Below are 14460 nucleotides of genomic sequence, written 5' to 3' on the forward strand. Positions count from 1 at the left end.
GGAGCAACTTGCTGGAGCAATTTGTCCTTGTTATCACAGACTTCCCTGTTGGGGACTGCTGCCCTCTAACCTCTCTCCTTCTTATGCAGAGGAATATTAAAAAGGGGAAGCTTTCTTCTGAAAGATTCTCAAAATGAGTTGTGTGGCATATATCTTAATGTTTCTGGTTGGCTGGTGGTGCTCTTTGGGAACCGTGCAGGCTGTGTTCTCCCAGAACACAAGGAATTCCTCCCACCTGCCGCAGCCCCATGTCAGTTGTAGCAGAGCTATTGTTGTGCAGTAACCCCGCTGACTGACCCCTGAGCACGGGCTTTGTACTGCACTGGGAGGTCACAGGAAAGGTTTGGGAGAGCAGTAGTCAGTAATTGTACGAGTGTTGCAGTTGAAATGCCTGATTCCTGTCACCCTCAGCAGATACAGCGTGTCTACAGCAGAAAGGGCTCATGCCCTCACAGCAGAACCATAAGGTTGTGATTGTTTACCTACAGTAGCTTTTCATCTTTAAGGCAACATTGTAGTTACAGTAGCTCTTACTATTTACTCTCCCTTTCTCCTTTTATGTCCTTGCTACCATAGCAGTTAATTCATTGATTTGAAGATTCCTGCTCACTCTGCTTTTAGTGTATTCCTCTTTCTTAGACAAGGTAAGACAGAGAGCCTGAATGGTCTCCCACTTATTCATGTAAATTTCTTTTATGTCTTTGAAGTGTAAACAGCTCTATTGCTGTTAAACTGCAATTCTTGAGATATTTCAGTTTTGAAGGGGAAAGTAGATGGAAGTTTTAAATAATTGAAGAGGAAAGCTTCGAGTAATTTTTTGGACTATTTGTGAAATACTTGAAATCCTTGTGTTGTGTGAAGCTCCTTCTGTTTGAGGAGCTTTGTTTATCCTGAAAAAAATAATAAATAATTTTTCATTCTGTGTTACTGCTGTTGTAGTAGAGATTGTTTTCTCCATAAAGGCTGTAACATACCGGACTGTAAAAAGTACATTGTTATTGAGGCCTTTTGAGCCCTCAGTTGAGTCACAAAGTCCTCCCTTGTGCCGTAGTAGCTCCCAGGTGCCTGTATAATCTATAGTAATAATTCTGTATATTCAGTACACAGAATTGAAAGATTGTCCTTGCAGATGTGACATAAATAAAGACCCAGAGGAGTACAAGAGAACACAAAAAGGGCACGAGTTTGCTTGTGAGATCCTGATAAATCCAGAGCCTCTGTATCATCTCTTCAGGTATAAAGGAAAAGTTAGAGATAGTGTAGACAGCCAGGACGTGGTATAGAGATAGAAGCAATGTATTCTGTCACTTTAGTAAATTACTGGCTTTGTCTTCTGAAGAGGAACTAAAATATAACAAAAAAAAATGCAATAGTCCAGGTATTTGTTAGAACCCAATCAAGGGAAGCAGTTTGGAAGGTGGGTTTGTTTTAGTATCTTGTGCAAGCAGGAGTACAGTATTTTGCTGTGTATTTCCTTTGGTACAGGGTCACTAAATGGAACCACCTGGATCTGTTTAGGGCTGAGTGTACATGCCTTTGACTAAAGGTTGTTACTTGCCTTTGTCTATTTATTACTTGAAAAACAGCCTTGTTCCACTAATTGACCATGTATTGTGGAATTGTTTTTAATAAATATCGAAAAAGATAATTTTGTTATTCAGAAAAATAATGTTCATACTAAATCTAGAGATCAAATTCAAAACTTCATCTCTAGCTACTTGATGTAATTAGATTGAATTCTAGTTCTTAAAAACATTTGAAATGTTTTTTAAAGACATTGAAAGAAAGCTTAGTTATTTTTAATTACTCTCAGAAATTTTTCACTCTCTACAGAGCACTATAATATTGGTGCATAAGTCAGTCATTTGAGGTGGGCAATCCAACTGAAATATTTCTGCAGTCTGCCTTGTCCTAGAACATCTGTGTAGCATTTGCCATGTGCAGGATTTCAAAGGGCCAGGCACAAGGTCGTTTTGGTCCTCTAACTAAACTCTAGTAAATAAAAACAGTCTTTAAGCATTCTCTGCATTGAAGTCTACAATGTTTTGTGAAGTTAAAATTCATAAAAATAGTCACCACAGATAGGACTTCAAATACTTGCTTTCCTGCTTAACTAGTGAAGTGTTGCACAGTGGCATTTCTGAAATAGATCTTGATCTCTTGTTTGTTTTCTGGGAACCAGGAATCAGCAACATCTGCATGTTGCTATCAGGCAATCTGCTCAGGTTTCCTGTGCTGATCTCTGCAGGCATCAGGAACATGGGCACCCATGGTGCCCAGTTTTTCCTTGCCACATGGTGTGTGTATGTGCAGAATCAATGTCCTTTTTTTTTTTTTTTTGACCTTTTTTTCCCCCTTCTCTCTCCCCACCCCCTGACTGTGTCTGACTTGCCTGACAGGAAATTTTCTAATTGCCGGAACAGCTGGTCACAGCAAAAACACCAGGGTTGGTCTTCCCTGCTAGACTTGTGATCGCTCAGTCAGAAAATCTAAACATGGTTTCTTAGTCATGTTTAAGTTTCTGGCTCTACGTGGTCGTTCTATTCGGGTGAGCTTAGTTTTCTGTTTAAGGGAATAAGGGGGTAGTTTTATTTTAATTAAGCTTCTAATTTGAGAGCAGTGTTAGTTTTTCCTGCTTAGGGATTGGTGCTGTTTGGACACAAAAAAGCCTTTTGTATTTTCTTGTACAAAATAAGTCTGTGATATGCTTGTATTTTGTAGAAGGTTCTAAGATACCTGCTGATAATTTAGGCTTTTTGGGAAATTGTTACCTGTAATGTAAATAATGTAAGGCTTACATTTCAGGGCGGGCTGTGAGTTTAGCTGTTTGTTTTCTCACTGAGAGTCAAGTTTTATTAAAAAATTTTTGTATTTTTAATACTTAGTGGTTATTTTAATAATTACACCTTCATGTAGTATGTTAAACTGTAAAATATGGCTGTGTGGGATGACAGTTAACTCAGGCTTACTAATTTTTAAATTTATTTCTGAAATGGTATTAAGAATAGTTGTTTGCATAAGTGTTGTGATTATTTCAACTTTTAACTTAGAATTTAGTCGTAGCAAATGTTTAATTTGTATAATTTGTCTTGTTGGGCATATATTTAAACATTAAGAAGTTTGTTTGAAGTTGAGAAAAATCACTAGTGGAGTACTGCATCATCTGAAGCAGTTTCAGAACTATTTAACAACACATGTAAAGAGGAATGTGGCAAAACATTTTATCATTGAAAGTCAAATCACTTTTCATGTTTTTCCTCCTGTAAGTCTGCAAATACTTTTCAATGAGGGGGTAAAAATACAAACCCCACAACCTTCTTCTGTAATGTCTTAACATCATAAATGAGGGTCTATTAACTTGTAAAGGGGATACTAATTTTACACCTCCTAGCCTGTGTAGTGGTTTAAACTTTGCAATGTGTATTAGAAAATGAAATTGAACTTTCTTGCTGTAACTGAAACACTGTAACAAGACATGTATGTAAAACATAGGCTGCATTATAATCAATTTTTTTTAACGTAAACCTTGTAAAATAAATATTTATCAACTCATAGTCCTGAATTATAGTTCTTTTCCACAGGCAACATGACAGATAATTCTGAAAAATCTGATTTAAGAAACCCATTGTTTTGTCTGCCTACAGCAGCTTGACTATGTTGTCTTTAACATTCTGTTGATTTTATATAATGGTAGGTATAGACCAAACTAAAGGTTTCCAGCTGATATCAATTTTAGAAAATATGTAGGATATTATCTCAATAGAACAGGATTTCATAGATTGTGCTGCATATGATCCTGGATTATTTTTCCTTTTAAATAGTTTCCTTATCTTTAACTTTGAATTATTTTTTTAACTGCAATGGTCTGAAATGTCAGTGCTTGCAAAGTAGGAACAAAACTTTTATCAGAGTTAGTGGGAAATGAAAGTTCCACCCAGTGAGTATTTTTTTCCAATGCTGACAAGCACATTTCAGTTCATGAGAATTTTGTGGTGCCTGATCAAAAGAGAACTGCATTGCAGAGCTGCTTTTGGTGACCAACACTGAGCTTTCAAAATGCTTACAGGAATTCCTCAGCTTACCTGCCAGACAACCCACTGCTCATCCTTCCTTTGGGAAGGAGGGAGTCGTGTCCTACTTGTCCCAGCCTTTGTGTTTTCATTCCAAGGAAAGAAGGCATGTCAGAATTACCCTCCCAGTCCAGCCAGCCATGTTTATCCAAAGGGCCTCACCTGTCCTTTGGCTTATTGCTCTGGGGCAGGACTCATTCTGCAAAGTCCTGTCTTGCTTCATCTCTAACCCCACAGAGTGGGAGGAGTTCAGTCCCAGTAACAGGCCTGCAGCCTCCATCATGGGAGGGGGGTGGCTGCATGGAACAGACACAGACATGGGCATCCTTCTGGGTCTCAAAACTGTTGCAGTAGAAAGCCAGAAATGAAAAAGAGTAGCCAGTTAGAGAGCAAGGAATAAATACAAAAATACAGTCATTTTTTTCCTTTATTGTCTCTTCGAATTGATTTTCTCTTACAGACTTAAAAATTTAAGAACTAAAAAAAAATCCAGACCCTGAAACTTTATTTGGAAATAAAGTTTGCTTTTAGGAAATCCTCTTTTCTGTCAGGTAAAACAGTAGATGCTGTGTGCAACAAGTGATTTGATGTCTGTTGAAATTTCGAGTTTTTTCATCTTTTGAAAAGAAGCAAAGACATAAATTGTGGCAGTCTGTATTTCTGGCTTCAAATGCCCATGTTAATTAGTAGTTCTGCTCTACTCTTGCTTTTCTTTGGTAGTAGTGCAAAACACACAACATACACAGAATATCCTTAAGTCAGCTTGACTTAATTTGTGCATGGTAGTGCTTTGATTTTTGTTCTATTAGAATAATTGCTAGTTCAAAAGCAGAATTTTTAATCAGCTTTTTAAAACGATTGTTTGTGTATGAGCATGTAAGTAATTGTTAGTTCTGTTAGGTGACTCAGGTTGAATATTAGTCACAGATACAAGGAATGGCTTTTATTCCAAGAGTTAGCTCACTACCATTGCTTGCCAAAGATTATGAAGTGCTTGCTGGGCAGTGAATTTTATTTTTAAGATAGTTTTGAATTTATAGGTAGGAAAATAAAAAGTATAAAATATATGTATGTATATAGAATGTGTCTGAGATATTGAGAAATACCTAGAGTGGTGCACTCCTCACATTTTTACCTCCCACTTTTACCTTCTTGAGGATTTCTGTAAGCCCTAATACAGGAGCTGAAAGTGGTTGGTTTTCTGTTTGACTCTTTTTTACTTCAAAAAGCAAAAGGGTTTCATTTCTTTGGGTCATGTGGAAATTCATCCTACGTTCGTAACAAGCTGGGAAAGTAAAAATGCATCTAAGAGACTTCCTGACTCAAGGGAGGGGAGGAAAAGGAAATTATGTATATGAGCTGGGGAACTGTGCCAACATTGAGTCATCCTTTCAGAATCACCTGATATCCAATAAGCTTACTGTCCTTACAGGACATAACTGCTTTATGTAACTTCACCACCAAGGTTTGATATCACAGTCAATACTTCAGAAAGGGTTTATTCGATTACAGTGATCAACATTATTATGCCTGTGACAGCCAGAAAAGTGCTTTGCCAAGTACAGCAATGTCCAGCAGAGCTCTTATCAGTACAGTGAGGGGTAACAAAGTAGTAAAAGGAAACCTGCAGCTGCAGTTGGAGCAGTGTTAAATCAGTTGCTGGGGATTCCATTTTTCTGTTTTCAGCCTTATCTTTGCTTGTGCTGAATGTTCATGTGCCTCAAGAATGTGCATTTGTCTAAAGGAAGTAAAGCATTCCTGAAAAAGATACTGTGAGGGGTGAAAACAAAGCTGCTACTTCTGTAATGAAAATGGAAAAATCTATGTAGCTGCTGCATTCCCAATACTAACAAATGAAAAATGATAAAAGCAGTACCTTTACTGCTGCTCAACTTTCAAGTGAAGAATGAGATTGCAATTAGCTCTTCATTCATTGGATTTGCTTTTTTGAAAATTGCATTGTCAACAGCATAAACTGATTGTAGGGCTGTGTCTTATCTTGAGAGATGGCTCATGTTTGAGGGGGTATTCACCCATCTGGGCAATATAGGTCTGACTGAGCTGTTGTCATAAAGAATTTGGGTTTTTTCCTCTCGTTATGATTGTGTAGAAGTTGAAATTCCAGAACTGTGACATTTTCTATTGGTGATTCTGACTGTTTCTCATGTGTAAATTATCCCTACCCTAAATAAATATTAAAACCATCTTACCATATCATTTTAAAGAGAAAGTATTAATGAAACAGTTCCCTGGAGAGTTTCTGATGGGATCCCACCAACATTTTGAAGTGTACTACTGGTGTCCATTCAAATGGAGTATGAAAACCATTAATGGTGGTACAGTTAAGTGCTAAAATGTGAATTAGGAAAAAAGAACCTTGCACAGTCTGTATGAGTGACTTGCCTTTGTCAGGCAGTGACTGTGGAAGGAGCAGTTCCAGAGGATGCTCAGTTGGTCCCGTCACAGCCGAGGGCACTGCAGGGCAGATGGCTGGGAGTGTGGGGCTGTTGCTTCATGTGCAGAATCAAATCACTGGAGCAAAGGTTTCCATAATAACATGAAAAATCGAGTGGGAAAAATAAAAAATTATTCAGAGAAGACATGACAAGACTAGGAGCTGGAAAATCAGTTTAAAATGAAAAATCTGAACAAACTCTCAGGGGGCAAATTAAGTTATAAACCAAGTCAGTAGATAACTGTATATCAAAGGCAGTTCTGTTCTGTACCTTCTTAACTCTGTTAAGAGCAGTGCAGAATTAACAGGTGAAGGTGAAACCTGGGTAATGCTGGAATGGGGGTTATCAGTACTTAAGTTGATATCTCCAGCAGTTACTTAAACTGGCTTAGCTATTATGAAATGTATTAATTCTTCATTGAAATGAAAATTTATTAATCTGTTTAGGTTATATTTACCTTAAGTCAAAGCCTTCACCGAATTTTTACAGTTTTTGATCAGTGTGTCAACTGAATTTGCTGTCCAGGAAGAACTTTTTTGAATACTGAACCTGTCCAAGGACTTTGTTGCATGTGTCAGATTTCCCTCCTGGTTTTGATGAACTTGAGTGTGTATTGCCACCTCTGTCCTGGTCATCTGTGCATCTTACTAGAAAATTGCAGTTTATTTAAAAGCCATACTGAGTGTCAAGTTACTTCTCAAAGCAGAGATATTGTGTGAGGGGTTTTTTTGCCCAGAAATTGTCATAAAATCCAGAGATTTTATTTAAAACAAGTGTGAGGGTTAATGTTTCATCCTTGTTTCTTTAATATATCCTTTATTTCATAACTTCCACCTCTGTTAGATGTAAAAAAGGTTTTACTTTCTTTAACTGGGAAACCTTTTGTTCAGATGTTACAGATTTGACAACACCATATTTAGTATTTCTTGCGATATTTCTGAGTGCAAACAAGTGTGCAGAGGGAGAGGTTTTGATCAGAACTTAGGAATCTGTCAGCTGAAATTCACTGCCCTTCTGATGGGATTTCCACCTGCATCTTGGCAGTATTCACTTGGTGGGAAAGTGAACATGCAGCCCTGCTCTGCAGTCCCTTCTGTCCCTTTTAGTAACAGTACACGGATGTTGTGTGTTATCTCCAATATCCCCTTCCTGAGGCAAAGGACTCAGGATGGTTGTGCATCTCATCTCACGCAATAATGTCTTCTGGGATTTTCTAAACCCACATAGGAATTTTTGTGTGAAGAGAACTTTGTCAGAAATCTGCTTCTGAGTTTGTTACAAGCTTGGTGGAATTCAGGTAATGACAAAGGAGTCATTTATTTTGTTTAGCCTTTTGCTCCTGTTACTCTTTTTTTTTGTCATCAAATAGGAACATCCATTTTCCACACTAATGGCCATCAGAGTAATCAAAAAGGTAATGCCAAACCTTTTCAAGTATTTCAGCATATTAAAAACAAATAGAATGTTCTTTCAAAAAGCCTTAACCTATAGGTACTCACAGCATGTACTGCACATACTTTTCTTTGCTCTTGCTGTTATAAAAAATTATCTGGTGTATTTTCTTATTGTCTGCATAGTTAACCAGAAAGACATTTTTTTTAAACCCCACACTATTATGATCAAATAAATCTTTCTGGTCTTTTCCAGCCCCAAATCCTGTTGTTCATGCATTTCCCTGTAAGAGATGTTACCCTGGGATATCTTGCTTTTGGTTAACTTTCTGTTTAATCTGATTTCAGTTGAATTGCACTGAAGCTGAGACTGTGTAGTCAGGCTTTCTGTTCAGGATGGGTCCAGTTCACCCTTAGAGTCACATTGCATTTAACCAGAATGCTTTGGATGTCTTAAACTGCAAATATTTCCTTGCACTTTTTTTCTTACCTTTCCAATTCTGTGTCACTTCATGACTTTACACCCATTGAAAGTCATCTGCATGTAGGGACAATTTAAATATACCATTCCATTATTATTATTATTACAGTAAAACTACATTTTTTTAGATAGCTGCTGGTTTTTCCTTTTGGAGTAATCTTTGCATATCATAATTTCAATTTATGCTTTCAGTATATTGAGGAGTATATAGTCAAATATTTGTCAGTCATTGTGAAGGTGATGAGCTAATAATTTTTTAATAACTCATGTAAAATAGACTATCATAGAGAGTTAAATGTTTAAATATTTCTACTCATACATAATTTTGACTATCTAGAAAAGGAGAAATCTGTCTTCTAGGAATATCTTTCCCAAGTAAACATTCCATACATGACGTACCAGTTTATCCTTTGATTCCTGTTTAAGTTAATTCACATCTAATCCTTACACATCTGTAAGAGTAAAATCAATTTCTTGCTGAAAGTGACTCCCATTTCTCATTTCTGTCCCAGTGTTTTAGAGTTACTTTCTCAAACACTTGTGGGTGTTGGCACTTCACTTGTGTGTTTATTCAGGAATCTGAAACTGGGTATTTCAGGTGCAGTGAGACTCCTGTGGTGTTTGGATGTGCTAATATTCCTTACTCTGAACAGCCTTCCTCTTTGTGCTACAAGTAAGAGCCCAGATCTGATCCTGTGCTGACCATTAAGATGATTCGGAGCTATTTCCTTGTGGATTATTTTGCCAGTGTCAGAGCATATGTTGAAATGTTTTTTTTAATTACTCGGTTGTTTTCCTCTCCTTTCTATATGAAATCTGTAGACTAAGAATGCTTCTATTTTTTGAGGTGTTATTTAAATTCTAATGAGTGTTTATTGTGTTTTTTTTTAATTTTATCAGGTTTAGGTTGTGTCATAAAAGCAGATCTCATACAGCACTCAGTACTGGTTGCTGTAAGTGCATGTCTTGCAACTCTCTTGAAGTGTCTACAAGTGGTTTAAGCTCAGCCTCCAGAATGTTCTTACAGGCCCTACTGTCACATTATCTTCAGTAACTGGAAGTTAGAGATAAAAGGGTTATATAGCCTTTTTGCTGCTGTAGTCATGATTATAAAACAATCAATCTGTTAAAAGATTGGCATTACTGGGAGTAATAAAAAAGTGGAAATTACAAGCCCGTGATAGCAAACAGCGGTTGGTATTGTGGGTGATACTGGTGGTTCTCCTGGTTACCTGGAGCCCAGTTTTCTAGTCCTGGATCAGCTTTTCCATTGTCCCTGGAACACACTGCTCAGGAAAAGCTCTGCAGATCACACACTGCTTGTTCTACACAGGTGAGTTTGTGCCACTCAGCTCTGCTTGGGGCACTTCTTTACACAGAACAATTTTCAAATCTCCTACTGGAAATCCAGAAATCTGAAGGGTAAATTACAGAACAGTCTATAGATAAACTGACATTTTTCTCTTGTTTTTCTATGCTTCTTCAGTACTACTGAGAAAACCTAGTAAGACTTTTCTGCTTCTATTTCCTTTAGGGATTAAAGTCCAGTTTCCTTTTAACATGCTGTCTAATAGTTGTTCCTGTAATGAGATCTCAGAAACAAGTACAAGTACTCTATTTTGCAGAGGTTGTTTAGTCTTGAATTAAAAAGGGACGGGTAAAAAAAAATTACATGAATTCGATCATTAGAAGCCAACTAAGTGTTTAATGTTCATTACCCACCTAAATACTGATTTTGTTTTTTTCCAGCAACATGATTAGGTTGTTATTTTCATAACTTAATAATGGTTAAATATTTTTTCACTGCTTGCCCAGAGGGTGTCTGTACTTCTGTTTTTTTCACTGACAAGCATGTTTCCTGTTCAGATTTGCTTGGTGCTGCAGGATTCCTTTTTTTTAAGCTTTTCTGTGTCAGATTTTATTTGTCTGTGGAATTGAGTCAATTCAATGTTCTTTCCTGTACAGAGATATCTATTGTCAGGACATTACAAGGAGCTTACTTACACTGAGATACTGCCCAGAATGGTTCTGACTGTATCAGTACAGGAAATTATTCTGAAATAGTGGTGGTTTAAAGTCACACTCAGACTTGTTTGTCAGCCACTTCCCTTCTAGGCTAGTGTTGATTTAATGCTATTACATTGTTAAGGAAACTCAGGGTAATGTTACCTTCTGTTTGTTTCCTTGTCTTCTATATTTAGTTTCACTATAATGGGTAGCCAGTAGCAACCACTTTAAGTTGACTAACATGTTTTCTTTTTTTTTAAATGGCTTTCTCTGAGAGTTTTACTTTCTAGTGTGAAGAAGGCCTTGAGAGAGCTGTGTGTCTAGAAGAGGAAATTATGTCTTGAGACTTTTATTTAGATGTTGGTGCCATATAACACTTGACAAAACGGGGCTTTCCAAGCTTACAAATAAGAGAAATAAAATGTAGGCAGTAGGGTACAGTTATAACTGAAAGGAAGATCCCACCATTGCAACATCCAGATCACTGGGTTGTGAGTGTCTGTACTCATGTGAAAGCTACCAGGGAACAGAAGAAAGGAGAGGAGGCCCCAAGTATTTCAGCACTGCATGTGTCATCTCACTTATTCTGCATTCATCACATGGGACAAATGTTTTTACCATTTATCGGGGAATGATCAGAGATGGACCTTAAGACAAATTCAGTACCAGACAGGATGGCTGGCCAGCTTACTGTAGGATGGCATCCATCATCTGATCTAATTAGTGCAGTTGGCTGAGAAATAGAGATCTCTTTCTGTAATGTATATATTTTAATTCAGGCAGGTAGTGGTTACAGTGAGGGTTGATTACTTCTGCTTATAATTTGCTTTTCTATAAAAGGCAGCTTTTGTATTTTTAACTGAATTTGCAAAACAGTTGTTTAGGTTAAAATAACAAACACTCAGCAGTTAAGTTAGAAAAGGAAGCTGCAAATTTGTGGGCAACTACTTGTCATAAATCTTGCTCCCAAACATGTTTTATGGGCAAGCTACTAAAGTGGGATATTGTTCGAGTTCCGTTTTGTTTCAGACAGAGTTGTGTTAGGTCTGCCTTTTATGGACAGAGGAGTATCTGAACCCTGAGAAACTGCAAAGTCTGGGAATATTCTCTTAGTATCAGGAATGTGCAGTGGTGGTTTGGGGTTTGTTTTGTTTTTTAGAGAGTGCCCAAAATAACCACTGGAAAGTTGGTTGCATAATAATTGCATTGCATTCAAAAATAATAATTTTTGTTTGTGTATAGAGAGCAAGTTAATAAATTTTCTTTTTCATTTCTTGTTGAGTTTTGTTGGAATGGACCTTAAAGGGTCATCTCCTTCCAACCTCTCTGCCATGGGCAGGGACACCTTCCATTAGACCAGATTGCTCAGAGCCCCATCCAACCTGGCCTTGAACACATCCTTGGATGAGGCCTCCACAACCTCACCAAGCAACCTGTCCCAGTATCTCACCATCCTCACAGGAAAGAATTTCTTCCTAATACCTGACCTAAATTTCCCCTCTTTCAGTTTGTAGCCATTACTCCTTGTCCTGTCTCTACAGTTCCTGATGAAGAGTCCCCCTGGGCCTTCCCTGTAGGTCCCTTCACGTAGTGGAAGGTTGGTTGTTATGAGGTCTCCACACAACCTCCTCTTCTCCAGGCTGAACAGCCCCAACTTTCAGCCTGTCTCCATATCATAGCGGAGGTGCTCCAGTCACCGGCTTCGTGGCCTTCCTCTGGGCTTGCTCCAACAGTTCCATGTCTTCCTCATGTCCACCTTGCTTTGCCTTCCTGAAGGAGTTTTTAGGAAGTTCTGATTCACATGTTTTTTACTTTCCCAAGATTGCCAGCGAGCAAATACGTAAAACAGCAAAGCAGAAATGGATCCAAGTATCTGAAGTGCACTTGGCAGTCTGTTTTGCTGTGCTGTTTTATTCATCCCTTGGGATTCTCTAAGATTGCAGTAGGTGGTTCAAGTAGTATGTAATTCAACTGATCATATACTAATTTAAAAGATAAAACTGCAAATGTCCGCCAGCAAATCATTCCTTTGACAAGTTAAAGGAAACAATATTTCTTTCAGACACCATGAAGATTCAGCCTTGAGTCAGTGATGGTAGTGTTTTCTCCTGAAAGAAAAAAGAAGTTTAGGTTTATTAAGGTGGAGTACTCAGCATGCCTGTGTGCACGTATGGGCAGCATTTTAGTTGTCTTACATTGGAAACTGGCACCTAAACATGTTGGTCATCTTCAGTTTGTCTTGGGTGTACTGAAACTAAGTTCTTCACATTAAAATACCTTTTTCACTTCCTGATTTTAAAACTTGCCAGGATGTTCTGTGCCTTATTCCAAATCACATGCTGGATTTTTTTATATACTTATATGCTCTTAAACATACATGCTCAGGATTTCTTATGTGCAGCTTGTTTACCACTTTGGCTGTAATCTTGTGAAAAAGAATTGTCAGCCTGGGAGAAGGATGTGTTGGATATACTGACATGGTTGGACAGTTGCTTTGCTTTTATACACAGTACTGAAATGATCAGATGCAAAAGGATACTTTCAGCATTAATTCATACACATAAATTTTGCAGAATACTTAAAAAATTTATGAATTAGTGCTTCAGAAACACAGCTTTAGAATTCTGCCTGTAGTAACCCAACACTGTAACTAATTGGTGCACATTTTGGTGCATGTAGATGAAGTCTGGAGCAAGGAAGACATACCCTTGGAGGAAAATCTTAGAATATCCTGAGGTGGAAGAGACCCATCAGAGTCATTGAAGTTCAGCTCCTGTCCTACACAGGACAACCCCAAGATCACACCATGTGCCTGAGAGTGTTGTCCAAATGCTTCCTGAACTCTGTCAGGCTTGATGCCATGACCCCTTCCCAGGGGAGCCTGTTCCAGTGCTCAACAACCCTCTGGATGAAGAACCTTTTCCTAATATCCAGCCTGAACGTCCCCTCACACAACTTCAGGCCATTCCCTTCGGGTCCTGTCACTGTCCAGGTTAGGGAATACTTAAGCAAACTGGATGTACAGACTGTGGGCCCTGACAGGATGCACATGAGTACTGAGGGACCTGGTAGCTGCCACTGCAAGGCCATTCCTGACTATTTTCTAATTATCATGGTGACTGGGAGGGTTGACTGAGGACTGAAGGAAAGTACATGTCAACCCCTATCCTAAAAAAGGGCAAGAAGGAGGATCCAAGGAACTGCAGGTTGATCGGCCACACCTTAGTCCACAGGAGGAGCATCAAAAAACTAATCCTGGAAACCATTTACATGAAGAACAGAAAGGTAGCTGGGGTTATTCATCATGGATTCACAATGGTGAAATGCTTGGTGAGCCTGCAGGGAGGGATTGAGGTGATGGGCAAAAACAGAGACGCAGAAGGTTCAGTCTGAACAGCAGGAAACGCTTTTTCACCATGAGGATGACCAAGCCCTGGCACAGGTTGTCCAGGGAGGTTGTCACCATCCTTGGAGAGATTCAGAAGCTGCCTGGATCTGGTCCTGGACAACTGGCTCTCGGTGGCCCTGCTTGAGCAGAGGGTTAGATGAGATCATCTCCAGAGGTGCTTTTCAACATCAACCTGTCTGCAATTACATGAAATAGGTCTAAGAGTTCCTCGTTAAATAAAGGAAGGGTATTCTGAGATTTATTTTATTTACTATAACCCATAGAACAAATAGGAAGAGAATGCACAAAAGTTGAAATTGTAGTTAGTATATTGCTCTCTGTACTTTGACTAAGTTGGTTGCATTATGTGTGTTAATATAATTCCTAGATAGATCTACAGGTGACATGATTAAGAATGCTTACTCTACTTACTTTTGAACAATTGCTGATAAGTTCTGAAATTCATTTCCTGTGTGATAAGGAGTGTTACTTCAGGGGACTTTCAAATTCAATGCAGAAAACACTGAGTTAAGTGCAGAGCACAAGAAGACTGGAAGGTTCCCTGCTGCTTCGAGGTTTCTGGTGACCAGTTTCTCACAGAAGAGGAAATGCTGAGGACTGGGCAGATAGGATCTCCTTGAGAAGAGTGGCAGCTAGATTCCTTTCC

General features: G+C 38.4%; 1 protein-coding gene across 4 annotated transcripts in view; it reads left to right on the forward strand.

Annotated features, from left to right (window-relative positions):
• RPS6KA3 (ribosomal protein S6 kinase A3) overlaps positions 1 to 14460 on the forward strand; it is a 78890-nt gene that overhangs the window by 20123 nt on the left and 44307 nt on the right. The window contains exon 1 of one of the 4 annotated variants that reach the window (XM_071552620.1): positions 2429 to 2548. The exons of the other annotated variants lie outside the window; for them this stretch is intronic. Within the exon in view, the coding sequence (XP_071408721.1) occupies positions 2510 to 2548 (39 nt within the window). The 5' untranslated portion in view covers positions 2429 to 2509. Of the gene's footprint in view, positions 1 to 2428; positions 2549 to 14460 lie in introns of those variants that run through there. 4 annotated transcript variants of the gene reach the window in all.

Source organism: Pithys albifrons, chromosome 1 (assembly GCF_047495875.1).
Source record: "Pithys albifrons albifrons isolate INPA30051 chromosome 1, PitAlb_v1, whole genome shotgun sequence".
NCBI lineage: Eukaryota > Metazoa > Chordata > Aves > Passeriformes > Thamnophilidae > Pithys > Pithys albifrons.